General features: G+C 38.6%; 1 protein-coding gene across 1 annotated transcript in view; it reads left to right on the plus strand.

The window, feature by feature from the left end:
- Nucleotides 1–25,621, plus strand: part of LOC306868662 (xylosyltransferase 1-like) — a 70,925-nt gene extending 45,304 nt beyond the window's left edge. Inside the window, exons 5-11 of the mRNA XM_079414945.1 lie at nt 4,052–4,132; nt 4,270–4,486; nt 5,966–6,142; nt 8,750–9,015; nt 11,935–12,130; nt 14,892–15,225; nt 20,719–25,621. Of these exons, the coding sequence (XP_079271071.1) occupies nt 4,052–4,132; nt 4,270–4,486; nt 5,966–6,142; nt 8,750–9,015; nt 11,935–12,130; nt 14,892–15,225; nt 20,719–21,041 (1,594 nt within the window). The 3' untranslated portion in view covers nt 21,042–25,621. The remainder of the gene's footprint in view (nt 1–4,051; nt 4,133–4,269; nt 4,487–5,965; nt 6,143–8,749; nt 9,016–11,934; nt 12,131–14,891; nt 15,226–20,718) is intronic.
- The last annotated feature ends 797 nt before the right edge of the window (nt 25,622–26,418 follow it).

A 26,418-nucleotide genomic window follows, 5' to 3' on the forward strand; every position in this document is an offset into this window, starting at 1 on the left:
CGCAGACAATGTTCAACTGCACGCCTGACTTCAGCATGTTTAGTGACACTGCAGTCTGCGCTCAGCTTCATAGCGGCTGCTCCCATTATCGGCTAATTGCGTATGACAGCATGTGTTAGAGGTCCTGGGGGACGTCTTCAGTCTTGGCCTTACTAAAGACCTGTGCACAGCCCTTTTGCAGAACGCTTTGTCCGCATGTCGTGACTGCGGTGCCGAGGGACGTGCAGTACCTGCATCTACTGACTTAGCTGCCTATTTTCCCCTCTAATGCCCTCCTGATGTCCATCCTTCTGCATGGATGCCTGTGAAAGGGGCTGACAAAAAGCTCTCTGCTCTATAGGCGAACCTGGATGCCAGGGGCGGAGGGATCTGTTACACAGTGGCTTTGTTGGGAGCGCCAGGCTCTTTTCTTCCATTTATCCGCTCCATCTTGCTCTTTTTCTCCAGCCCTGTTTTTAAGTCAGCGCAGCTGTATTTATGGCCTTTTCATAAAGAGAGAAAAGAAGAAAACAATGAGTCTGGACTCTGTTGTTCTCTTCTTCCCATGTGGTCACATGGGCTCCATGATGCCCTCTTCTGGAACGGAGCAGCTCTACAGACAGTTTCTGAATGAAATACTAACTTACTAAGTACTATGCAGCATATACTGTATTTATTATATATACTATATTCAGGTTAGTAAAAACCATTTCAAATTCAGTTATTGAAAATAAATACAAATGTAAGTACAAATGTTAATGTGAATTATAAGGTTAATGAGAATTTAAAGGGGTCATATGACGTTGCTAAAAAGAACATTATTTTGTGTATTTGGTATTATGCAATGTTTATGCGGTTTAAGGTTCAAAAAACACATTATTTTCCACATACTGTACATTATTGTTGCTCCTCTATGCTCCGCCTTTCTGAAAAATGCCGATTTTTACAAAGCTCATCGTTCTGAGCGAGGCGTGCTCTGATTGGCCAGCTATCCAGTGCGTTGTGATTGGCCAAATACCTCAAGCGTGAGACGGAAATGTTACGCCCCTTACCGTACTGTGATGCCGTGTCCCAGCGCGACGACACAAAAACAATAAAACCCATTATAAACGAGGCGTTTGTTGCATCCAGTGGGGACATAATTACTGATTATAATGACTTATACTGTCTTTTTACGCACCGCGTTGCATCGCGCTGCGTAAACATTACCATGTCTGCATTTGTGATCGGAGAAACGACAAACAACAAGCATTAATCTACACTGCTCAAAACTCGCGTTCGAATCGTCAGTGGTAAATTCTTTAAATATGAAAACATACTTACAGGCTGTGAGTCAGAAGCGCCAGACTGTCCTTGCAAAGTTTGGAATTGCCCCATTTTATAGAAACAGCCTTTGTGCAAGCCAGCATTGTAGGCTACTCTTCCAGGTTTAGGAAACAGTCCTCCGTGCTGTAAACGCTCTAATATTTGAGTTGAACTGTTATGGAACAGTGTTGTAAAAACAACTTAACCGCTGATTTCTAGTTGTGTCCTCTTTTAGAAGCCCAAACAAAGTACTTTCTCTTCCACAATGAAACACAGCATCTCCAGGACATGGTGCCGGCAGCAAGAACGATACTACAGCGAGAATAAAAATCACGCCCTCTTTCATTGCGTATACATTTGGGCGGTGTTTTGCAAATCTCCCACACTGTGACGTAGACATGTGGGGACGTGTTTAAATGAGCCGTTTTAGGAGGGCGTGGACAAGTCTTAACTTTTATAATGAATATCTCTTTGGGTTTGAGACTTTAGCCTTTACAACTTGAGGGATCTTATCTATGCATGAACAGCTTGTAACACTCCAAAGAGAAAGGAAAACTTGAAATCGCATGATATGACCCCTTTAAAAAGGAAAAATTTGATGCATCACTTAAACATTTAAGACTCCCATTGGCTTTCATTTCCTGTCATTTGCATTCTGTTTTATGATTTGTCTTCTTGCATTTATTTGCATACTTGTATGCAATTTTATTTTATTTTTTAGATTATTTTTTGCATGTGCAGCATGCAATAAATATTTCATATTGTATTATGCTACATTGGCACATGACCTCACTTTGTTGCATTCAGTTATTGAAAATAAATGCTTTTTTTTGGGGGGTACTGCTTCCACACATTTCGCAGTCAAAAATGGTACAAAACATAATTTCCTTCCAGTTCATTCATCACTATTGAGATCCAGTTGGGCACATTGTATTATGGTATATAGTATGGTGTCCTCATGGTTGCATTCTGTGCAATTGAAGCAGGACATCCAAGTATTCCATGCCTAGAGAAAATTTGCACTCCCTGAAGAAACCTTAAAAATTAAGCATAAACATCCCCTTTGTGTCTCTCTTTCCCCTGCTCCCTCCCCCTCGGATTGTTGCTCATTATTATTGCACAGTTTTGATGGCACTGCAGTCAGATTTCAAATTTCGCTGGTAGGTCGGTTACAGAGTACAGCACTCTAATAGCCTGAGGTCTGAGTTGGGAGTGACTGGCAGCTGTATATATACACTGAGCACTGGAGCAGGGTTTCATTTCAAATGCCACACTGGGTTTCCCATGCTGATCTTTGGCAAACAGGAAGACACTGTAGGTCAGAGTGCATTTGTGTGTGTTGATCTTTTTACCACAGCAGTTAAACGTTTAATGTGGCTGTATAACAAACAGGATGATATAGCGTCTTAAGCTACTGAAACTTAAGAGACGTGTGAGATGAAGTAAGTGTGTGACTGATGTGTGCGGCTGTAGACATGTAGAAGACATCATGCAAGTGATGATGGGATGACAGAGCTTTTACTATGGAGCTACAAAATCACATGCAAACATCAACAAATTCACCTCAGCTATTTATAACTGTCTGGTTGCAAACAAGCATTTGTTGCCTTCAAAATAGGAGACAATTTTCCTCTTCACTTATTTTTTGCAATTAATTCAGAACCAACCAATCTTTTTCCTGAAAATCCTAGCCAGTTTGAACTCATAGGATTAAAATTTACAGACTTTGCACATACAAGATATAACAATTTCCTTTTCTTAATTTTTTTTTTTTTTTTTCTGGCTTTGTTACACTTGTGGTGTTCCTGGTCAAAAATGACCAGCCCACAAAAAATTGCTTGAAAATTTCTTGTTTTGCAATATTATTACCAAAAATTGGAATCAATCTTTTTATCAACTTGTTTTTTCAATTAGCAAAAGTTTTGTATTTGATTTTTTATTTTTTTTTGTAACGGATGGCCTTATGATCTGAGCTTATGCACCACATTTGTGGGGTGAACACTGCCAAAATTATCCACAAAAAAAATAAAAAATCACAACCAGTTCAAAAAAGAATTATAAAACCAGTACTAATTTAAATACAAGAAGTTGACAAAAAGATTTAATCCAAGATTTTGTGATCATAAAGCATAATGGCAGACTTAAGACATTTAAGACTTTATAAGAAGTCAATTATAAGATTATAATAAGAATTTAAAAGTGAAATATAATGGTACGGCACCTATAACATTGCAATCTTTCATTGACTTTCATTGTAAAAATGTTCACAATTACTATCTAACAAGAATTTGCATACTTTCTTGCGGTTCTTGTTCACAGTCAAGGCTAGTAACCAGAAAGTTGCTGGTTTGATCCCCAGAAATGTGAGCCATGACTGCTGTTTCTTTGAGCTAGTCATTTCTCAAATTCCACTTTCCCTGGTATTGCGATTAAAGATTGTATTATTCTTTTTATCTTCAGTGTGAAGTTCTTTCCTCTGTAGCAGAAGCCTGCAGTGAAAAAAAACAAATGTGTGAGAGGAGTGTGTATGGGGAAAAATGGCTACAGACGTTCAGGCAGTGCATTGCGACAGGCGGTGAAACTGGGCAGCTGGCATCAGGGGCAGAATCTGGCTCTGTATGTGAGCTTGGACTCACCCAGAATCCCTCGTGCTCCGCGCTCATTTACACTGTGGCTCATTAGCCTGATTAGCAAACTCTCTGTTACTCTTTCTCTCTTTCACTTGTTTTCTGGTTTCCCTTCCAACATTTTTTCAATGTCTCCTCAGGACCAATGATCAGCTGGTGGCCTTCCTGTCCAAATACAGAGATATGAATTTCATCAAGTCCCACGGAAGAGATAACGCTCGGTGAGTGCTGACGTGTGATCATGCTGATGGCTTATGGTGCCCAAGACACTCAAATGCTTGCCAGTTTGCACAGAAGGGTGCCTTTTATAACCGACAAAAATAAATTAGTAATTTGCATTGTTGATAATCGCCAACAGATTCATCAGAAAACAAGGTTTGGACCGGCTTTTCTTCGAGTGTGACACCCATATGTGGCGACTTGGAGACAGGAAAATTCCAGAAGGCATATCCGTGGATGGAGGCTCTGACTGGTTTCTGCTCAACCGAATGTTCGTGGAGTACGTCATCAACTCTCAAGATGACCTTGTGACCAACATGAAACGTTTCTACGCGTACACACTCTTACCTGCAGAGGTGAGAAACCAAAACTATGTAAAATGAATGTCAAAGAAGTAAAAATGTGTTGTTTTCCAGAAAAAGTATCTAAACATTCTTGAAGGGATAGTTCACCCAAAAATGAAAATTCTTTTAATAATTACTCCCCTTCGTTCATCTTCTGAACACAAGTTAAGATATTTCTGATGAAATCCAAGAGCTTTCTGGCCCTGCATAGAAAGCAACGCAACTGGCACATTCAAGGCCTAGAAAGGTATACTATAATGCTGCTTCTGCCACCTTATGACAATATATTTACACTTCGATTTATGTAGTCTGTCATCAATGACAGTAGCTCATTGGAAAAGGATGGAAAATGTCCTTCATTGTGTTTGCACTAATAAATGCTGCTGCCTGCCAGCTGCAATCACCAATAAAACTTTGTTCCATATTTTTTTGTATATCGTCACAAATATCATTATCGCAGATATTCTTGAAATATCGTGATATAATTTTGAGGCTATATCGCCCACCCCTAGTCCTTACTACGTTTCTGGGCCTTGAACATGTCAGTTGTGTTGCTGTCTGTCGACGGTCAGAGAGCTCTCGGATTTCATCAACAATACCTTAATTTGTGTTCCGAAGAGGAACGAAGGTCTTATGGGTTTGGAACGACATGAGGGTGAAGACTTTTTGGGTGAACTATCCCTTTAAAACAATGGAAATTCACTATATAGACTAGAGAATATATTTTGCATTACATTTATTATTGTTTTTTCTTATTTTGAACAAATCTAAATGAATTTGTGAGTGGAGTTTAAGTTTAAAACAAGTAAAAAATGGGGTAAGAAACATTAACTATATTATTCTTATATTCATAATAATATATATACTCTGAAAACTTGCGCAATTTTCATTGTGAATTAAATGCATGTTGTTTTAAGGATATTTAGATGTTGTTTCCTTCAAAAACAAGACAATAATAATGATCGAGACCATGACTTTGCATTGCACAATATTCCAAGGATTCTGCTACATTAATTCAGTAGATTGGCGTTTCATTAATATTTCTCACTTATTCATGAGTTTGAAGTTTAAGATGATAAATTGTATAAATTTCCAAAAAGCGAGATGAATTTGCATAGTGTTATTTGCTCATTTGCATTGCGTGTTTGTTCATTTGAAATGACTGTGTCAATGTGTTAGTTTTAATGAAGGGCTTTTTGCTGTGCCACGGCGAAATTGGATTCTTCGCTCTGTCTAGGGCTAGTTATTCACTGCTGAGATATTGGATATTGTGGCTTGAGAAGGCAATTGGCCATTTTTACTGATATAGACATTTAACACACTAGACCTCCTGACAGGGCCATTCTGTTAGACATCCATCTTCATTTTATCAGATGTCATTATTCTGTTTCAACCTCTTAGTCATCTATTTTCTTCTCTTTCTCTTCACCTCTCACCGTCCCTTCCTATTTATCATCCTCCTCCTCCCCGATTCTCTCTCTGTCTTCGCAGTCATTCTTTCACACGGTTCTGGAGAACAGTCCACACTGCGAGAGCATGGTGGACAACAACCTTCGCATCACTAACTGGAATCGAAAGCTTGGCTGCAAGTGTCAATACAAGCACATCGTGGACTGGTGCGGCTGCTCGCCGAACGACTTCAAGCCCTCCGACCTGCCCCGTTTCCAGGTGAGCGTCTCGTACCCTTCCCACCACAATGCTCTCAGCCCTCTCGGTGTCCAACTGTATCAGTGCAGCCAGAGACAATGGGAACAGTTAGAAGAACTCGATCATTAGTTAAACACTTTTAAAGCCTTTTCCATGACAGCGCTGACCTCACGCCCGAAGGAGACCTACGCCGTGCCCTGTTTAGTCTGAATAAGCACAATAGGCCTTTAATTTACCTTAAACAAACACCTAATAGTGTGAGACAAGCTCTCCAGTCAGTAGCGATTTCAATCGTGATTAGAAATCCAATGAGACTCAACTAAAGGAAAGCCTTGCTAACTCGTGCCTACACAGGGAATCTGTAATTAACTCTGGCCGGCAGAAAAGGACGATGAAGGATCAATTGCAAGGCAGTCTCTCATCAAAAGGGTTCTGGTAGTGAGTCTAGAATAGTGGAATGAGGCTGTGGAGCTTGACCGCAGCAGCCGATTCCCTGTTCCCCCCCCCCCCCCCCCCCCCCCCCCCCCCCACCTTTGGTCTGGAAGTCTCTCATTAGCCTCCAGTACAGAGTCAATTCTAACGTGGTCATGCCCGACCACTGTGACTCACTCTCTCTACTGTAAACGGAGCTCGAAATGAGTTTTAAAGTTGTCATTCCCAGCCTGCTGATTTTCACAGAGCTGGCTGTGCTGTTTTTTTTCCATTCCGCTGCAACAGAACTGCAACTTTGCATTTTCTCTCTTGGCCTGTTTTTCTCCATGTCGTGTTGCTTGTGGTATGGTCTCACATTATTCCATGCGGCAGGCCGTTTCCTCGTAAACTCCCTACTGTGAGCCTGTGTGCCAAACCATGACATCATCACCGTGTGCCACATCAGGCGGATTTGCCACTTGTTGCTTTTTTCAAAACCAACCAGCTGATTAAGCCACGTTTTTTTCCATTTATCCACAATGGTGGATCTTGATGTTCATACATTTGAATTAAAGTACAATTTAAGTTATTTTGGCCCTGTTTGATTTATAACTAGTGTTTCCTATTTTAAATAAGGGCTAGAAACCCAGCACCATCATTGGCGTATTTTGAGCATCGCTAAATGTTTACAGCCACAACTGCTCTACATAATGGAGTCCTTTCACGGAGCCTGCAGTTAACTTGTTCAGGCCTGAGCTGGGGGAAGGGTCTGCGAGCCTTTAGCGGGTCATTATCACTGAAGGCATGCCCATAGTGAGTATTGAGTAATTATTCTGTGACAATACCTCCTTTCTCACAGACAGCTCTGAAGAAAACGAACAATGGGAGAGGAAGGGAGGCTTGAAATGTGTCATGGCAGTTCAGTTTTTATCCAAGCACCCCCCCTCCCCTCTCACCCTATAGAGGCCCAAACCGTATAAAAGAGCTTTCTCGACATGCCTCTCAAAATCACTTTATTATATTTTATATGCTTTCTCTTTCTCTCACATCTTTTGACATTAAAAAAAAAAATAGTTGAATTTTGTTTAAAAGCAAAGTTCACCCAAAAATGAAAATTCATGAAAGGAAATATTTTAAAGAATTGTACTGGTCACTTTTTTCTATGTAATAATAATAATAAAAAGAATCACGAGCTGCGATATCTATTCCATAAGCAATATTCAAATAAATACATCAGTCCAGTTTAACCGTATTAATTATTTGTTAATGAATCAGTCTTTTGAATCAGAGCTTTCCAGTTAATTATTTGATTTAGTTCACACTCACAGTAGACTTTAGTGCTATATTGAATTTAACAACAGTTTTTATAGTGGCACACACTGTATAAAGTTCTAGATCGCATAACTCACAACGTTCACTATTGTTTTATGGAGTTTTTTTTTCTCAGAAAGACGTTTTGTCAGCTGAACAATCGGTATGTTGTTAAATAACAGTACAATCTATTAGACGCACTGCATTTCTGTCCCTCAAGGTCTTGTTTTCCTTCTGTCAGAAATTATGGCACTACCCTGGCTAAGGTCTATTAACGGTTTGAATGATTTGCTTACAAATCATACTGCTCTAGTTTTTGTGAACTTTTTCTTTGGTGTTGCATGGTATAAAAAAAGTCATGTGGGGTTGGAAAGCCATGAGGATGAGTAAATGATGACAGAATCTTAATTTTGGGGAATTTTTGTTCCTTTCATGGCTCGTGTTTTGATTTTTTCCATCTTCTAGGACGTTCTCCTGAAAGATGTCTGTCAGGGGTCTGATGTTGCCTGAAAACTATTTCTTATATTTTTGGTTCTTCACAGATGTCGTCCTTCTTCTTAACTGTTTTATGTTACATGTTAGTCTGCGGGGAGGCGAGGTGGATGTGAATAAAAAGCAATACCACCGATTCATTTCCAGAAATATGCCACTTTGATTTTTATTTTTTTGCCTTCAATTATCTCTGGAAAATTTCCGTTTCTGATTCTTTTAGCTTTTTCCCCTTTCTAGCACATCACACTGGATGGTGTGCCACGCTTTTCAGTTTTCCGTCTCTTCGCTCTGTCACTACCTCTCTTTCTCTTCCTGCTTCTCACAGTCTCAGCAGGTTGTCATGTCTATCAGCGTCTCTTTGTCTTCACACTCACACTCTCTATTTCTTTCTCTCTCTGTCTTCGTCTCCATCAGCAAACCACCAGGCCCACATTCTTCGCAAGAAAGTTTGAAGCCAGTGTAAATCAAGAGATAGTGAATCAGCTGGACACCTTCCTGTTCGGGAGTATGCCCCAGGGCACACCGGGTCTCAAGGCCTACTGGGAGAATGTTTTTGATGAAGCGGATGGTATTCACAGCCTGTCCGACGCGCATATCACTTACTATCATGCCTTCGCCCGATTGGGTCTGGCACGGACTACCAACTCGTTACAGGGTGACACCAGTGACAACAGCTGCAGGTCAGTACGCAGTATATTGTATGTTTCAATGAAGTGCTGTTTGTGTTTAGATCAGTGTTCCTCAAGGAGGGCCAATGCCCTACAGAGTTTAGCTCAAATCCTGATCAAACTCACTTACTTGTGATTTTCTCGGGATCCTAAAGACTGAGCTTGCACAGGTGTGTTTGATTGGGGTTGGATCTCAACTGTACAAAACATTAGCTCTCCAGGCCAAGATTTGAGGAACCCTAGTTTAGATTATCTAAGTCTATCGTTTTGACTTGTTTGGGGTTTGCCATTGGCTCTTTTTGTATGGAAAAGAGCAGCTTGCGTCTTTCTGAAAATCAGTGGGTTTGCTTCAGGACCCATATTTTACGCTGAAAATCACAAGACGACTTAAACTGGTTGATGGTAATTGAATGAAGATGGTTTCATGCTCTGCAATCAGTAATTAATAATTCCACATTATAGTCGACACAAACTGTTTTTTAATCCTTGTTGCTTGAGAACCTGTTTTAATGTGGTTTCACTTATATTACAAGGAATCCGATCAGATGCACAGCTTTTGACGTTGTCAAGAAAAAAATATGTGAAATACTGTAGAAAAGTAAATTTTTTATCATTTTTAAAATCATTTAATCAAGTGTTAGTGCTACACCCTACTTTTGATTTATATTTAAATAAATATATTAAATAATTGGTATTTCGTTTAATACATTTTCAGCCCACTGCGTTTAAATATGTTTTGAATATTAATTTAGTTTAATTTACTGTCCATTTTATTTTAGCAATAATTTAATTAGTTGATTTTATTACCGTTGTACTCCATTAAAACCATTAATATTTCTCCATTTAAAACCTCCATAAAAATGTGTGGACTGTGAAATATTTCAGGTTACTTTTAACTTGAATGAATTTCAATTGTGTAATGATTCTGCGACTCTAGATCATCCTTTCTGATTGACATCACACCAATCACTGCTCTAAATAACTTTTACATAACATAACAAAACATAGCTTCATCATTTTCAAGGGAATTCTTCCTCTAACAATTGTGTGTGTCCATGTTTTTGTTAGTGTGGGTATTTCATAGTAATTATCTTTTGTGTATAACCGTATGTATATTGGCACTCTGGCTATTCTGAAAGCTAAAGAAGTGCACACTCATTTGTGCTGTCTGCTGAGGGAAGTGCAGCTTTATTTGATCTCACTCGCAGCAGATCTGAAGTTCCTCAGCTGTCCACACATCTGTCAGAGAAGAGAGAGAGAGATGTTTGTGTTTATCAGTGCAGTAAGGCCTGGCGTCGCTGCTGTTTCTGTGCAAGGAGAGCGCTGCTGCGTTCAGACAAGTGAGCCACAGTATTTGGACCCTGCAGAGGGACTCGTCAACACAAGGATGCGGTTGTTGCTGGTTGGTGGGGGTTGGGTGGTGGCGCTCGGGGTCCGTGAGTGAAGCAGCGCTCTGTTTTTCGCAGCCCTCAGTGACATCAGCGGTGAGAGGCTGAGGTGGGCCGCTTCAATAGCTGCTCTGTTAGTCCCTGCGTGCTGCCCACCTCCTGCAGTGACAGAGGACGGGGAGGAGGCGGGGGCGGCCGCACCGGGGTAAATATTTGCTTTTCTGCTTGTTAGGCGAGCGGTGCTGAGATGGAGCACCTCTAGCCTGTGCTGGAATACTGATGAGAGCACGGCGGTGGAGCTCAGGGTGGAGATCGCCGTGAGAGCAGCCGTCCGCTTCGCATGGCCGCCTGCGTCTCTATCAGCTCCTGCTGCTCGTCCTTCTGTCTGTCTGTCTCAGTGTCTCACAGCCCAGCGCTTCACTCGCCTCTCTACAACCCCACGTCTAGAGAAAATAAACTTCTCTCCAGAATAAAAAATGATTGGTTTGGTCGCTCAGAAGTTTTTTCAGCGAAGTTTTTTTTCAGCATTTTTTCCCCAAGTGAAGAGCTTGTTAACAAAGCCAGAAGAAACTTTGAAATATCGAGGACAGTTACTGGTTGAATAACTGGTCTAAAGGAAGTCCTATATTTGTTTTTACAGTGCAAACTGTCTTAACATTTTATAAAAAAAAATATTTATATACACAACCGGTCAAAAGGATTTTGGGGGGGGGGGGTTACGTCTCTTATGCTCACCACAGCATTTATTTGATCAAAAATACAGTAAAAACAGTCATATTGTGAAATATTATTAGTCTTTAAAAAATTGCAGCCAGTACTTCAGTCTTCAGTGTCACATGATTCTACAGAAATCATAATAATATGCTGATTTGGTGCTTAGAAAAACATTCTCATTGTAAACAATGTTGAAAATGGTTACATTTGATCAATTGAATGCATTCTTAAAGAATAAAAGATGTAAACTGATCTATGTGGAAATATCTAATGTGGAACATTCCTCAAGTTCCGTAACTTTTGGCGCTCTAGCAGTTAATAAACAGAACTGCGTGCGTTTTACAGAAGAACATTGTAGCCAGAGCTACTTCTCTCTGTTTATGTCTATGACGAATAATGCAGGTACTGGGCTACTCCGCAGCGGTACCTACCCGAGCCTAAATCTACCCGAATCTAAAACAATCCAAATATAAACACTTATTATAGGTGTACCGTAGTGATTCAGGACAAGACAAAAACACAGGTTTGGAAAATGGATACATGGTGTACTCGCTTATTATATAAATTTTGTAAATTTTGAACACAAAAAAAGTTACGGACTGCAGCTTTAAGCCACCAAAACAAATATATTAAGAGACAAAAAAAATATACTTTCAGAAAAATTCAAAATGCTCATATAAATCAATAGCATGACCAGTAAGAAATAGTTTTTTGTTTTTGTTTTAAATCCCCAATGAAGGCCCCTTTGGCAAATGTGGCTGAAAGTTAATTTTGGACCCTAAATGCAAGTGTTGTGAATTTGTTAAATTACTTCTTTTGTGTCTTTTAGGTATTTTGCCATGGGACATCCTGTGTCTGTCCACATCTACTTCCTGTCTGATGAATTCCAGGGATACCTGGTCAGGCATCATGCCACCAACCTGGCAACCAGCAAACTGGAAACCCTGGAGACCTGGGTCATGCCCAAACAGTTCTTCAAGTTCACCAATCCACCCAAAACCTTCAACAGACTGCAGTTTGCTGAGGTTAGTAGACTCACTGTATAACAACACACACTCTGGAGAGGAAATGTTTTCATGTATTCTAATAGTTAAAGGATGATGGGTAGTACATTTATGTGTTTTCTGTTGGTAATTTTTATTCATGAACAGAAACTGTCATCATGCAATGTTTCATAAATAAAAGTTTTAAGACAATGCGTATTTTGTTCTGGCTCACCGCAGTAAAAATGTCTTGGCGGTCTATAGGTGCCGAATCGCCCCCCGCAGTACCCTCAGAATGTATGCATTGCTAAGAAAATTGACCTCCGAATATTATTGGCAATCTTACACTGCTGCACATTGTGCTTGACATACTCCGTTAAACAACCAATAATTCAGGCGTTCTTCATTGATTTAGCTGTCAGGCAGCGCCATACCTGTCATCTTGCCCTTTGGCGTAATCAGTGATTTGTCTGCCACGAGTATGGGGATAAAATAATGACTTCACGCTGAACTGCCCTCAGTTTATCTGTTGGAAGCCAAGGGTACATGTTTGTTTTCAGACACAGGAGTTAGATGTGGATAGATGACTTTAAACCGCATATGAGCATCTCTAACTAGTTCATTGTAATAATTATACACGTCCTTTGACAAACAATTCAAATTAAAGGTGAACCATCACTCTACTCTATTTTAAATTAAAATATTTAATGTTTAATATGTGTTTATTATAGTAATAAAATTAAATATAAAACTCTTTGTTTTGTGATGCATGCAATTTCGTAGATGTATTTTTTTCATTTGAAGTCTCAAGTAATGGCTGCTTAAATTTAAATTTTTGCCATCACAGGAATAAATTACATTTTAAAGTATAATAAAATAGCAAACAGTTATTATACATTGTAATAATATTTCACAATATTACTGTATTTTTAATTAAGTAAATTCAAGCTTTAAGAGAAGAAGAGACTTCTTTCAAAACCATGACAGAAATATTACAGACCCCAAACTTTTGAATGGTAGTGTATATCATGTTATATATATATATATATATATAAATATATAAATGTATGATTAGTACTCTGCTTAGATTTATATATATATATATATATATATGTATGTATGTATATGTATGACTAGTACATGTTCCTAATTCATCTGTGTGGCAAAAAGTTAATTTTGGAGCCTGCCTGGATGTAATTTCCCAGCATCTATCCCTGGTGGACACCCATAAACAAGACAGCAGAGCTGTAAAGTGCTTAAACCAAGTCCAGCTGGGTCTCAGGCATCTTCCCCACAGAATGATCAAATTGATTTGCTGTGTTTTACTGAGGTGCGGGCACGGCTGAGGAGGGATATGGGACAGGTCAACCGCAAGAGACTCCAGCTGTCGGTCATGTCCTCGGTAGAAATTTCTGTTGTTTCTAAGAGTGGCCAGAGCAAGCTAATGTTAAACGGCTCGAAGCCACCAGCACCCCCCCCATCCCAGAAGTCAAATTACCTCACAGTGGGAGAAACATTACACTGGGCACTGCTGATCGTTTGATGCAATTATGTTCATCTCAGCTGGTACTGTTCGTCCCATTTGGTGCCATCTGTTTACTTACGATGGGATCTTGTGCAATTCATTTGGCTGCATGTGCCTCTCTTAGGGAGCAACCGGTATGTACAGAGCTCAGGCATCCCAGTACTCTGGTGTCTTAGGGGACTGAATTTTAAGGATACAGAAAATTTGTACAGCTTCCATTGCAATGAGGACCTGGGCAGTGTCTGGAGGGACACACTCTGTCTTAAAGCCCCCAGGACTGTGTTCTCTTCCTGCCTCACTTGCCTTCATTCTTCTTTGCTTTTACTGTTTCTGCCTCTCCAACTTTGCTTTAGATCAGTGATTCCCAGCCAGAGGTATATGTAACCCAAGGGGTACTCTGGCAGGTTCCAGGGGGTACTTGAAAAGATTTTACTTAAACCTATGCAAACACGTTGAAAACTATTAAATAATATTATGAGAAATGTAATAGAACAATAAAATAAATATTAATATATTTATATAATAGCATACAAATTATTTTTAGATTACGTTGAGTTTAATGATTTTTCAGTTCCTTTTTAAAGAAACAATTTGAAAGACATGAATACTTTTATTTTGCAAGGATGCATTAAACTCGACAAAAGTGACAGTAAATTATAATGTACAAGATGTTACAAAAAAAATCTATTTCAAATAAATAATGTTCTTTTAAATTTTATGTTCATCAAAGAATCAAAGTATCACGTTTCTACAAAAATATTAGGCAGCACAATAATAATAAATAGTGCTTGTAATCAGCATATTAGAATGATTTCTGATAAATCACATTAAAATATATTCAAATAAAACAGCATTGTAGTGACATTACAATGTAGTAACATTACATTGTAGTAATATTATGCAATATTACTGGTTTATTATATCTTTCATTAAATAAATGCCGCTTTGGTGAGCTTAAGAGACTTCTTTTAAAAATATTAAAACATTTCACTGACCCCAAACTTTTGAACAGTAGTCTGTGATTATATGTGACTCAATCTGTTATTCACCCACAGCATTGATTCGTTTTATCAATGATTTAAAAGTGACTTTAATATCATTCATTTTCATGTTAAATGATATCCAGAGTGAATGGGAACATTAGTTTGTGTCAATAAAGGGGTACTTGATCCTTACTCACAGGGCTGTGAAGGTTCATTAGGCTAAAAGATTGGGTGGAAACTGCCCTTGGTTTTCATATTAAATATCTGTTTTTGGTCATTTTCTCTCAAACATCAGATTGGAACAGACTGGGATGCCAAGGAAAGGATATTCCGGAACTATGGGAATCTGATGGGACCCATGGACGAGCCTGTGGGAATGCAAAAATGGGGGAAAGGGTCAAATGTGACTGTGACTGTGGTGTGGATTGACCCCACCAATGTCATCGCTGCCACCTACGACATCCTGATCGACGGCAGCGCTGAGTTCACTCACTACAGGCCTCCGCTGAACCTGCCCCTGCGGCCCGGCATGTGGACCGTGCGTGTGCTGCACCACTGGAGCCCTGTGGCAGAGACGCGCTTTCTCATCACTCCCCTGACCCACCACAAACACCTGCCTATACGCCAAGGTGAGAGTTACACTGCATAGTGAAGATCACAAAGATGCATGAACGAATTTGATGATTTTTGATGATTCAGTTTTTCTGATTCCAGAGTGGGAGAATCTTCAGTGTAAGAAAATCACTAAAAACATTTTTCATCAAAAAAAGGAAGACAAAAATACACTGTATGATGATTCAAATTATTCAGTCAATCATTAATTTTTTTAAAGTTATATTTATGGGCGTTTTCTGCCTTAATTGGGACAGGACAGTAGAGAGCTGACAGGAAAGCATTGGGTGGAGAGAGAGGGGGCCGGGATCGGCAAAGGACCTCTAGACGGGAATCTAACTCTGGTTGGCTTGAGCGTAATTGCGCTGTATGTCGACGCACTAACTACGAGGCTATTGTCAATCATTATTGAACCTATTTTTTAAAACAAACCATATGAACAAAAAAAATCCCCAAAAAATAAATTAAACTTAACGCTACTCTTTAAAATCTAATATATAATAAATTCAACTATAATAGTATATAAACACTGGATTAAAAATATTTTTCAAAAAATAGATAACCTCCAATTCACCAGCACAAGCACGACATACACGACCTACCAACAAATCTTAAAGCTAATGTGGATGTTAAAATACCTTCTCCAATCCGAGTTAACAAACATCAGCTTTAAAGTTCATGGGGAAAATATAAATCACTTCCACAACAAACAACATTGTTTTTGTCCTGTCAACATGGTCTAAACTGGCTGTCGTAGCATAGAATATCACTGGAGAAAATGCGCCGCGTTTGAAGCTTTGATTTATGCGCTGTTCCAGGCTCGTATATTTAAAGCAGAATGAGAAATGCTCCTTCCTCCAAATGTAATGACTAGTCCTCTTGCATTTCGGGTGCTTTTTTTGAAGACCATAGTCTGACGTTATGGTACGCTGTATATTAAACTGCCTCAACCTTTCAGGTCACCCCCCCCTGCTTTCTAAGGCACTTTCTGCCTTCACGTCTAGCTCTGTGTCTGGGCCGCTTGCTTGCCTATATATAGCCCCGGCTCTCAGTCACAAATGAGTAATACACCACGCCGGGTCACCTTTCATTGGAATAAACTCCAAAAGATTACAGTGCAGGGGCCGCGATTGCTATCTCTAGCCCATTAGGGACATTTCGAAATAAGAGTGGTGTGCGGTCATCAGCGTATCTGTCCTCAAAACGCTCCTAATGAGGGAGAGCTTGTGATTGCAGTTCGGTGTGGGAATGGGCGGGTGATAAACACACGTGATTTACCAGACTGTCGTATGATTAATGTCTACGGCAGGCACAGAGTTCTTTTGCTCGCCGTGCATCTGCACCCATAGCTAATAAAAGTTTATGGAGTGTGTTTATGCGGTCCAGGTCGGGCGGCACGCTGTAAGCAACGACGCCATCCTGTCCATGCACTTCCTGTGAGCGTAATATGGTATGTTCTGGAAAGGAGGTGGGCCAACCTGGAGAGGGGGGTCAGGAACAGACACAGAAGGTGATCTGTGAAGGGCGGCTAGAGAAAGAGGTGTGAGGAGCCCGAGGAATTCACAGCTTTACCTCCGTCCTCACAACTAAATGAGCTGTTTTTAGCCGTCTGGTGTTAGATTATGTGATGCATACTAGTGGTCTAGTTTATATTTGAAGATGTGTTTAAAAATTAAACAAAGTATAGATGTTTTATGCCATTTTGAGAGATGTAAAATCCCAGCTCTGTGTTTTTTTCGTGCCCTCAAAAAGAGACTGAATGTATTAAAACTTAGTAAAAGTTAAGTTACAGCATGAAGCTTCTTGTGGCTGGAGACTCGTCATCTTTTAGAAATCTTCTGTAACATCATAAATGTCTTTACTGTCACTTTTGATCAATTAATTGCTTCTTTGCAAAATACTTAAAAGTAGATCTAATAAAAATAACTGAAGTAACTAAAATTCAAACTAAGTGTAAAAGCTGAACATATGAAAATAAAAGCTAATTCAAAATACTTTAATAGTATATACACTGATGTTCAAAAATGTGAGTTTTTTCATGTTTTTAAAGTGTTTTATGCTCATCATGGCTGTATATATTTGATCAAAAATACAGGAACAAATATTAATTTTGTGAAATATTTTTGCAATTTAAAATAACTGTTTTCTATTTCTATTTTTGGAAACAGTTGTGCTGCTTAATATTTTTTGGGACCTGTGATGCTTTTCTCAGGATTCTTAAAAAGAACAGTGTTTATTCAAAATAGAAATTTTGTGTTACAATATACACTACTATTCAAAAGTTAGTTTGTTTGTTTGTTTGTTTTTTAAGAAATTAATACTCAGCAAGGATGTGTTAAATGGATAAAAAGTGATAGTAAAGACTTATATTGTTATATTTCTATTTGGAGTAAATGCTGTTCTTTTTCACTTTTTATTTATCAAAGAATCAAAGAAAAAAGTATCACAGGTTCCATAAATATTAAGCCGCACAACTGTTTCCAACATTGATAACAAATCAACATATTAGTAGAGATCGACCGATATATCGATTTACCGATATTTTTCCCGATATTTAAGCATTTTTTCATAATCGAATATCGGTTTTGTAATATCGGATTCCCCGATAAACACCGCCATCTTGTGGACGTTTTCAGAATTGCGCGCAGGATCGCAATTGCAGCGCATCTGAGGGGAGACAAGACAGCAAAGGCGTGCAGGTACTTGATTTGCTGTAGTTAGTAAACTATTTAATATTACAGGCATTAATGCACAAATTAGATGTATTACATAAATGCCTGATATATAGTTTAAATGCAACTTGGCTCTAAGAAATATGATAAATAAGATACTCTGTCAAGCCCTGTCCCTATAAAGATAGGCTATAACTTTGCCTGAAATAACACAGCCATGAATTAGCACATGGTGGAAATAAAAGCGCTGAATTTAATTCTCTCTGTGGTCTATTAGTCTCGTGAAGTCGGAGTCACATAGATAATCCGTCAAGTCCTCTCCCAATAAAGACGTAACTTTGCATGAATTAAATAATACAGCCATGAATGATTGCATGTTGGAAAGAAAAGCATTGAATGTAATTCTCTCTGTTGTCTATATGCTCATCATTAGTCTCGTGAAGCCGCTTTCATATTGCAGTTCACTCAGCGGTTGATGCTCAAGAAATGCTCCAGCTCGGACACCGCATGTAACTTTTAACAAGATTCACTTTTTTGAAGCACCCTAAATTGTATTAACACTTACTATATAACCATTATTTCGTTTATAAACATCTAAATTAATACAACTCTATGGAAATTAATTATTTATTATCTCCGCGATCGATGGCAGTTTGAGTAGCCTATAGTTCTGTGTAAAGGCATAGATAAACCGCGCTGTCAGCAGCATAATTTAGAGCATGCCAGTTGAGAAATGCAATAAAATACAATGCTTGTTATATTCCAATATTCCAGAGAATATTATTCAGTGAATTAACATTATCCAGTGAATTATTCTTCACTCTTTATCCTATTAAACAGCTTAAAAAACTGTTTTTAAAAATGAAGTTAAAAATGAAGTTGATATGACTCCTGTCCTTTATTTATTTTCTCCATTTGAAAACATTAGACTTTCTATGTTCATTTTGCTTACTGCTAATATTAGTGTTTTTTATAAATAAAATGTTTTTTATTGTTGTAATACGAAGATTACATTTAACATGACAGTGCTCTAGGCTGCGACCAAAATGGTAATTGTTTGCGAGTTAAAATTTGACGTGGTCGCATTTGTATGAGTGCATGGTCTGCGCTGCTCCAAAGCGCCTGCTTCATACAGCGCGCGCTGCCAGCCGCAGCACATTATAGCAGGAGTCAGATTTCACTGATCACGTGAAGAGAGGTGCTTTCAGCGCGAGCGTGGGTAGAGCCTGGTTTATACTCGCTGCGTCAGCACGATCGTGAAGGTGCGCGTCGCGGATGGAGCGCAACGGATGGATTTGTTTTCAAACTAAAGTAAAAGACCGCTTCTTAAACCAGAGAAGGTGAACGTGGTGGTATTCTTGTAGAAAAAACATGCAAGTCCTGTCAGCTACAGCCAGTTTAGTTTTACTTTTCTTTTTGTTTTCGTTTTGAGAAGCTTGTTATCTTTGCTGTTTACCTCAGGTTATGCTGCTTTCCTTAATTAAATATATATATATATATTAATATTTATTTGCTTCCTCAGAGTTTGCTAAACATTCTGTAATATACTAGGTATATAGTACAGCATGTGGTGTGTCCTATGCCATGCCTCGTCTTATTCGTTTTTGTTGATAAATGTTATGTAAGAGTTTGTCATTGTCAACGTACTGTTTTATTGTTGTTGCGCTTTTTAATTAAGAATAACAATGAATCCATCTTTTGTTTTAGTCTTAAAAAGTTAAAGGTGTATAGATATAAGCAAAACAGACAATGATCTTTTCTTGTAAAATGTGACACCAAGATCGCAAATTTGAAAGTAAAAAGCGCACGAAAAAAGGAATGATAAAAGTTCATCAGCATGCATTGATTAATCAAATGTTGTAGCAAAAACAAAAAACAAATTGCAACCAAATGATGTGCTCGTGCGCAAAAGTGAGATCAGTGGGAAGAATGAGTCTAGAGCCCTGCATGAAAGACTGCTAATTCTCAAAAAAAAATTTGTTAAGATGACTGAAAGGAGGTAAAACCAAAGTGAAGTATGGACTTACTTCACGCAGTCATTTATTTACTTTATAACAGTAAATAAATATCGGTTCTGCATATCGGTTATCGGGCACATAGACATGCCAATAATTGGTATCGGTATCGGTTATAAAAAATCAATATCGGTCGATCACTACATATTAGAATGATTTCTGAAAGATCATGTGACACTGAAGACTGGAGTCATGGCTGATGAAAATTCAGTGCTGCGTCACGGAAATAAATGATATTTTAAAGTATATTCAATAAGGAAACCAATATTAGAAATTGCAATAATATTTCAAAATATTGCTGGTGTTTTCTTCTGTATCTTTTTCTGATCAAATAAATACAGCCTTGCTGATCCCAAGCCTTTGAACAGCAGTCTACTGTAAATAACTCTGATATAACATTGGTTTACATATATAGATTTGTACCCACACAAAAATAATAATCTCGTTGACATATGACCAATAACCTTCCATCCACCAGCTAAACACACAAATTCAGCATTAACAAAACTTAAAGCTAATGTGGGTTTTAAATGCATTATCCTGTTAACAAACAATAGCTTTAAAGTTCATTGCGCAAATATAAATCCATGAATGACATTGTTTTATAACTCCCATAGCTGAAGAAAAAGCAAAAAGTCATCTTTTTTTTTTCCCCAAAAAATGAAATCAGGGAGACTGTTCTTTATGTTTCATATGTAAAAATGTCAAATGTTCCAGCGAATTCAGTCATAATCCTAGTTTTGCTTTGCTTGCATTAAGCCGTTGTGCATCCTCATGGAAAAAAACCCAACTCTTTTTCCATCTCTCTCTCTCTCTCTCACAGAGGATGCTTTAAGAACGCACAACGGGCCGGCCAAGAATAGCTACATGGAGCAGAGCTTCCACGGCCTGAACCCCATCCTCAACATCCCGGTGCACCTGGGTCAGGTCGAAGCGGCCGAACACAACGCAGAGCTTACGGGGTCCGAGCTGGAGCGCTGGGTGGACAGTCTAGTGGGCGAGGTGTGGTCTGCTGTGGACGTGTGTTCAACGGGCCCCAGTGGCTGTCCAGTCATGCAGACTTGCAGGGAAACTGTGTGGAGCTCTCTCAGCCCGGACCCAAAGTCCCAACTGGGCCCACCCAAAACCAACGGACGAATCAGGTAGCAGCTTTCACTGCCCTGAAGACTTTCCTTTTTTCATTACTTAGGCCATTTTGCTTTTACTATTTATTTCCCAGCATCGCTCATGTGAATATGAGCTAAACGGCCCTCTCTCAAACGCAAGGCGTAGGGCCTCGAAAGTGTGCGCTGGAAAGTTTCTGGTGATTTTTTTTTTATTTTTATTTTTTTTATGTGTGCCCCCTCAAACTCCGAGTGCTCTAGTGATGTGAGTGCTGTCAGGCTTCTCTATATTTAATTTATTTTGATTACTGTGATTGAATCTTTGTCAACTGGAAGCAGCTGGTGATGCCTAAATGTAGGTGTTACAGCTGAATGCTGGGATTGGGATTTCAAGCACAGAATGGACCTTAACACTGGTTGTAAGACCAAAAGGTATATTTGTATAGTAAGCCTCTATTTAAAAACAAACACACATGCACCTAACATAAATGATAGAAGGGGTGTTTTTCGACCTATACCTTATTAAAACCAATGTTTCAGATCGTATATAACTGTCTGTAGCACAACATTGTGTGTTTCTTTAGTGTTTAGAAAATGTGTTCCATTTTTATAAGGCTTTCACTGGATCAAATGCAGTCAAACAGGTATTTAAAGCCTTCAAACTCCCCTAATAAAGTCTACTGTTTAGTTTTAATAAGTTATTGGTTGAAAAACATCTGGTTTTAATAAAAACTGAGCTTTTGACAAGTAAAAGAGATCCAGTGTCTTGCAAGATGCCAACCTCCACAGAATTCTATGACCTGTGGAGGCAAAGAGGTCGCAGTTAAGTTAGTCTGTTCAAAAATGTATCACACTTCTGTATAATCAAAATGGCCTTTTTGGTTATACTTTTGTAGTAATGGTAGCTACAAATAATGAAAAGGACAAATAATTGATCAGCTGCTAAGCTGGCAGGATAAATATTTAGTGGTATGCTAAACTAACAGGCTTATATAGAGATATGCGAAGGCTGGAGAGCTTGCAAGCTAACTGAAAACAGAACAGGAAAGGTTTCATTTGAGCATTTTTTAGCTTTATTTATGTAAAGTGATTGGTGATGTATTCTACCATTCAAAAGTTTGATGTCAGTAATATTTTTAAAGAAGTCTCTTATTCCCACCAAAGATACATTTATTTGATCAACAACTCAGTAAAAACCGTAATGTTATGAAATACTGCAAATTAAAATAACTTTTTTATTGTAATATATTTTAAAATGTTATGTATTCCTTTGATGGTGAAGCAGTCTTAAGCGTCACATGATCCTTCAGAAATCATTCTGATGTACTGATTTAGTGCTCAAGATACATTTCCTATTATCATCAGTGTTGAAAACCGCTGTGCTGCTTTTTTTTTTTTTTGGAAAACTTTATGCATTTTTTCAGGATTCTTTAATAGAAAGTTCAAAAGAACATTTATTTAAAATATAAATAATTTATAATATCACAAAAAGTATTTACTGTCTCTTATAAAGTATTATTGTCTTATAAAAATTCTTACTGGCCCCAAACGTTTGAACAGTAGTATAAAAGTGTAAAGACATGTTTAGCTAGCAATTTTTAGTTTTTTACTAATATTTCTAATCAACCATCAAATAGAGTACTCAGTAAAGTTGTTGTAGTCAGTTAGTTTGCTTTATGATCCAAGGATAAAGGATTCTGTGGAGAGGTCAAAACTTGCACGATACCAAGCTACAATTCTGTAAGCGAGAGAGTCTCGAGTATCTTGTGAGACGGTCTGAAGTGTCGTTCCTCTTCAGACTGTCGAATCTTGAAATGGAAGGTGCCAGCTGTGCTGGCGCAGCACGAAAAAATATGTAATTTCTTTTGCCTTTTATTGTTTTATAATTTTTCCCTTTCCCCTGATCAGAGGTACTGGGTAGCTGAGTTGGGTTGTAAGTTGGCTATTTATTCATGTGTTTATATAAATGAAATAGATATTTTTTTAGTCAATGACTAATGTCTATATGCTGTTTTTGCAGCTCATTCAATACCTTTTGTAAACAAGCTGCCTTTATTTACAAAGGCTATCATCCCAACCATATTACAACTATAAACACAAGATGCAGTACTAGTACGGGCGTTAGTAAGAAGACCTTCCTTCCCTTCCACCTGAGGTCCATCTGTTAACTTGGCAAACGTTGAGCTACGGAAACTAACTGGATCAATGATCTTGACCTCAAGAACTGAGATTCCAGTCATGCTGCTTGTCATTTTCTTTATTCTAGTGTTTTTTATATGAGCCAGTGTTTGGTACTTTGGCCATATATTGCTCAAATGATCAAAAACTGACATCGGCTGGACTGGTTGGTAGCATCCATGCAATTTCAACATGGTTCCTAAAGTTCCCGGGCTCAGTCTCTTTTCTGCACGTACGCCGTTTGGACGTCACATTTTCCAGATTGGGCCATACGGATTACTCGCATCCATAATAATGATAGGGTGGCCTCTCAGATCTGACTGAGATGTATTTTTAGTGAGGAAGATTGCAAGCTTGCTGGACCAACATTTTCTCCATTTTTACGAACCTTTTATGTTTCTACATTGCAAATGTACGACTCCATATTTAAACTGGGCTAGTGTGGCTTGTTGCACTCTCTCATTTGAGGAGCACGTCTCCTCTGGGACTCTGTGACCCTGGCCTAGACATCACTTTGTATGCAATCTGATTGTTATCTGGTCTTCAGAGATGTGGCGTCCCGCCCGGGGTGCGCAAACAGTGAAATGTCATTGCTGTCATGTGATCCAAAGGAGGATGCGACCTTAAAATTTCAATAAAGCACTCTTGTCATTCATATGTTCCCAGCGGGGTGCGAAATGGGAATGCATTATTTAAATTTTTCAATAGATGCTTGTCTAAGTGGTGTTACATCCGTACTGTATGTGTGAAAGTGCAAATTATTTGATATTCTTAAAAGAGAAATTATATGAAATTATCTATTCACATACATCTCATTGACTTCTGACTTACGATCTTGGCTGTAAGTGAGGATTCAGCCACTGGATAGTTAAATGTTAATGGAACCATTTTACGCTTAAAGGTGAAGTGTGTCATGTTCAAAAAATCTCTTATTCCAGTTCCTCCCAATGAGTGCGCAAACTGTTTTTTTCTAAAATTGCTCTTTTTGTTTGAGTTTGGGGCAAGGCGAGAGATGGAGCGTGGCCTAAAACGATGTGTGTTCAACTTCGGTTGGATTTAACCGTTTTGCCGCTTGTAGTCAGGGAAAAGACATCAAGACACTTTCTGCTTCCTGTAACGTTGCTTGCTCTGTTTGTGTACGTTATTACAGATGAAATGGATTAGATTTGTCAAATACATAGACGTTACAGTCATTTTCATGCAGAAACAGAAACATATACTATTGAAAACAGTGAAGTCTATATTTTTTATCAGTTTTATTTTTGATAAACATGCCATAACATAACATGAAAAGAGTTTTTACTGTTACGAAAAGATTTCTGAGCAACTGAAGGTGTCAGAATAAGCACTCATTGGTGAATCTAAGCCCATTAAGAAACAGCTGTGTCATCAACAGAGCTCGAGTAGCCACTCTGGAGAAGCTGCGCAGACTGTGAACATTGCTCTTGAATTGTTCTCATAATGCTTATAAGTCAAAGAACATGAAGCCGATTGGCATGTGTAGCGCCTCATGAAGTCAAACACGTCTAATAATATTTGCAGTTCTGTTTGTTGCTATACAAATTACACACTTCACCTTTAAAGGGATAGTTCATCCAAAACTGAAAATTATGTCATGATTTATTCACCCTCGTGTTGTTCCATCTTCTGTGGGACACAAAAGACGATTTTTTTGAAAATGTTTAATTTTGTCGATGCAATTAAAGTCGGTAGGCTTCAAAACAACACTGGCCCCCATTGACTTTCATTGTATGGGCAAAAAAAGAACATTTCTTCATAAATGATGACAATGATTAAAACTTTTATTTTTCATTTTAAGATCTCTGCAGTGGGCGAATCTAACCTCACAAATACAGCAACATACCTCTTTCTTTCACATTACTTTCACAGAAATATCTAATCTGGCGTTCACATTTGAAAGGATATTTATTGCCACATCATGCAGACATCTCTTCTGTACTATAGCTATTTTGGTAGGAATGACAATGTAAAGTTTTTTTTTATTGGGCTGATGTTCATAAAGTGTTGTAAATAACATTGTTTTAAGTGGATCAGGTTTTGGTGTGTTGATTGGCACTGTATAGACCGTCAAAAGTTCCACGTGAAGAGTTTGTGAAGGGCTGTACAAGTCTGAGTGTGTGGCTCTTAATGAACATTTTTGCCTTTCAGAGAATCGTACGCCAGATTGCCATTCTCTGTGCTGGAATGTTTTGTTGAGCAACTGTTGCACAATTTATTTAAACTCTTCAGTCGGAGGGGACCTCTGTGCCTTAGCTGTTGTTCCCAACCTTTGTGTCTGTAAGCATCGAACATGTCATCTCCGTATCTTACGTTTCTCCACGAAACCAAAAAACTGCTGTTGTAAATGCCTTCTGTATCAATGTTCTTTTGGTTTTGCTGTTCTTTTCTTCATACTGAATTTTTGAATAAAAAAACACCTTTGTCAGCTCATTTCTCCTCATCAGCCACAGTGCTTCACCAGTAACAAGGCAGGAGAAGCGCTTCTGCAAGGTTTCTACTTCTAAAGTCACATTTGCAGTAGATAATGCCGCTGACATGTGGTGCGCTGTTACTTAACGCCGTTACAAGAGGGTGGAGATGAGAATCTGGTGCTGATGGGGTCCCTAAAGCTGTGTGTGGTCCCCTGAGGCTGATTTCAGGACTCCCCGCATCCGTCTATCCAGGATCAAAGAGCCACTTTTAGCCCATCGATCTTGTGCTACTTCCACCGACTTACTGAATAGGAAAAGGCAGTCTAATTAGCAGCTACACGGCACACACCTGTCTCACCTGCAGCGTGGAAACACAGCTGTCCCACTTTTAGTGTGTCTGGCGCTGCTTTGACGGTGTGTACTGATGTAATCCTGCAGGGCTAAATAGATACTGATATGGGTAGTTAATTGTTGCCACCCTCACCCTCCTCACGCATGCTTTTTTTAAACAATCTGTGTGATTTTTAATCTAGACAGTGAGATAATCCAGTGCTGTATGACCATCACTTGCAGATATGTTATGCTTGCAACACTGAAAGACCATGTAGGGGATGATGTACATCTGAAATCATGCCAAAATAACCAGCAACAGGGTTATCAGGACCTTGGCATGAAGTGGAAATGTATCGTCATGACTACTTGCAAAAAAATTATTAAATGCATTTTAAATTTAATTATTTTTAATTTGATTAGAATTTATTTATTTTAAATGTACCTATTTAATAAATACTTTTTATATTATTACAGATT

Source organism: Barbus barbus, assembly GCF_936440315.1.
Source record: "Barbus barbus genome assembly, chromosome: 4".
Lineage (NCBI taxonomy): Eukaryota > Metazoa > Chordata > Actinopteri > Cypriniformes > Cyprinidae > Barbus > Barbus barbus.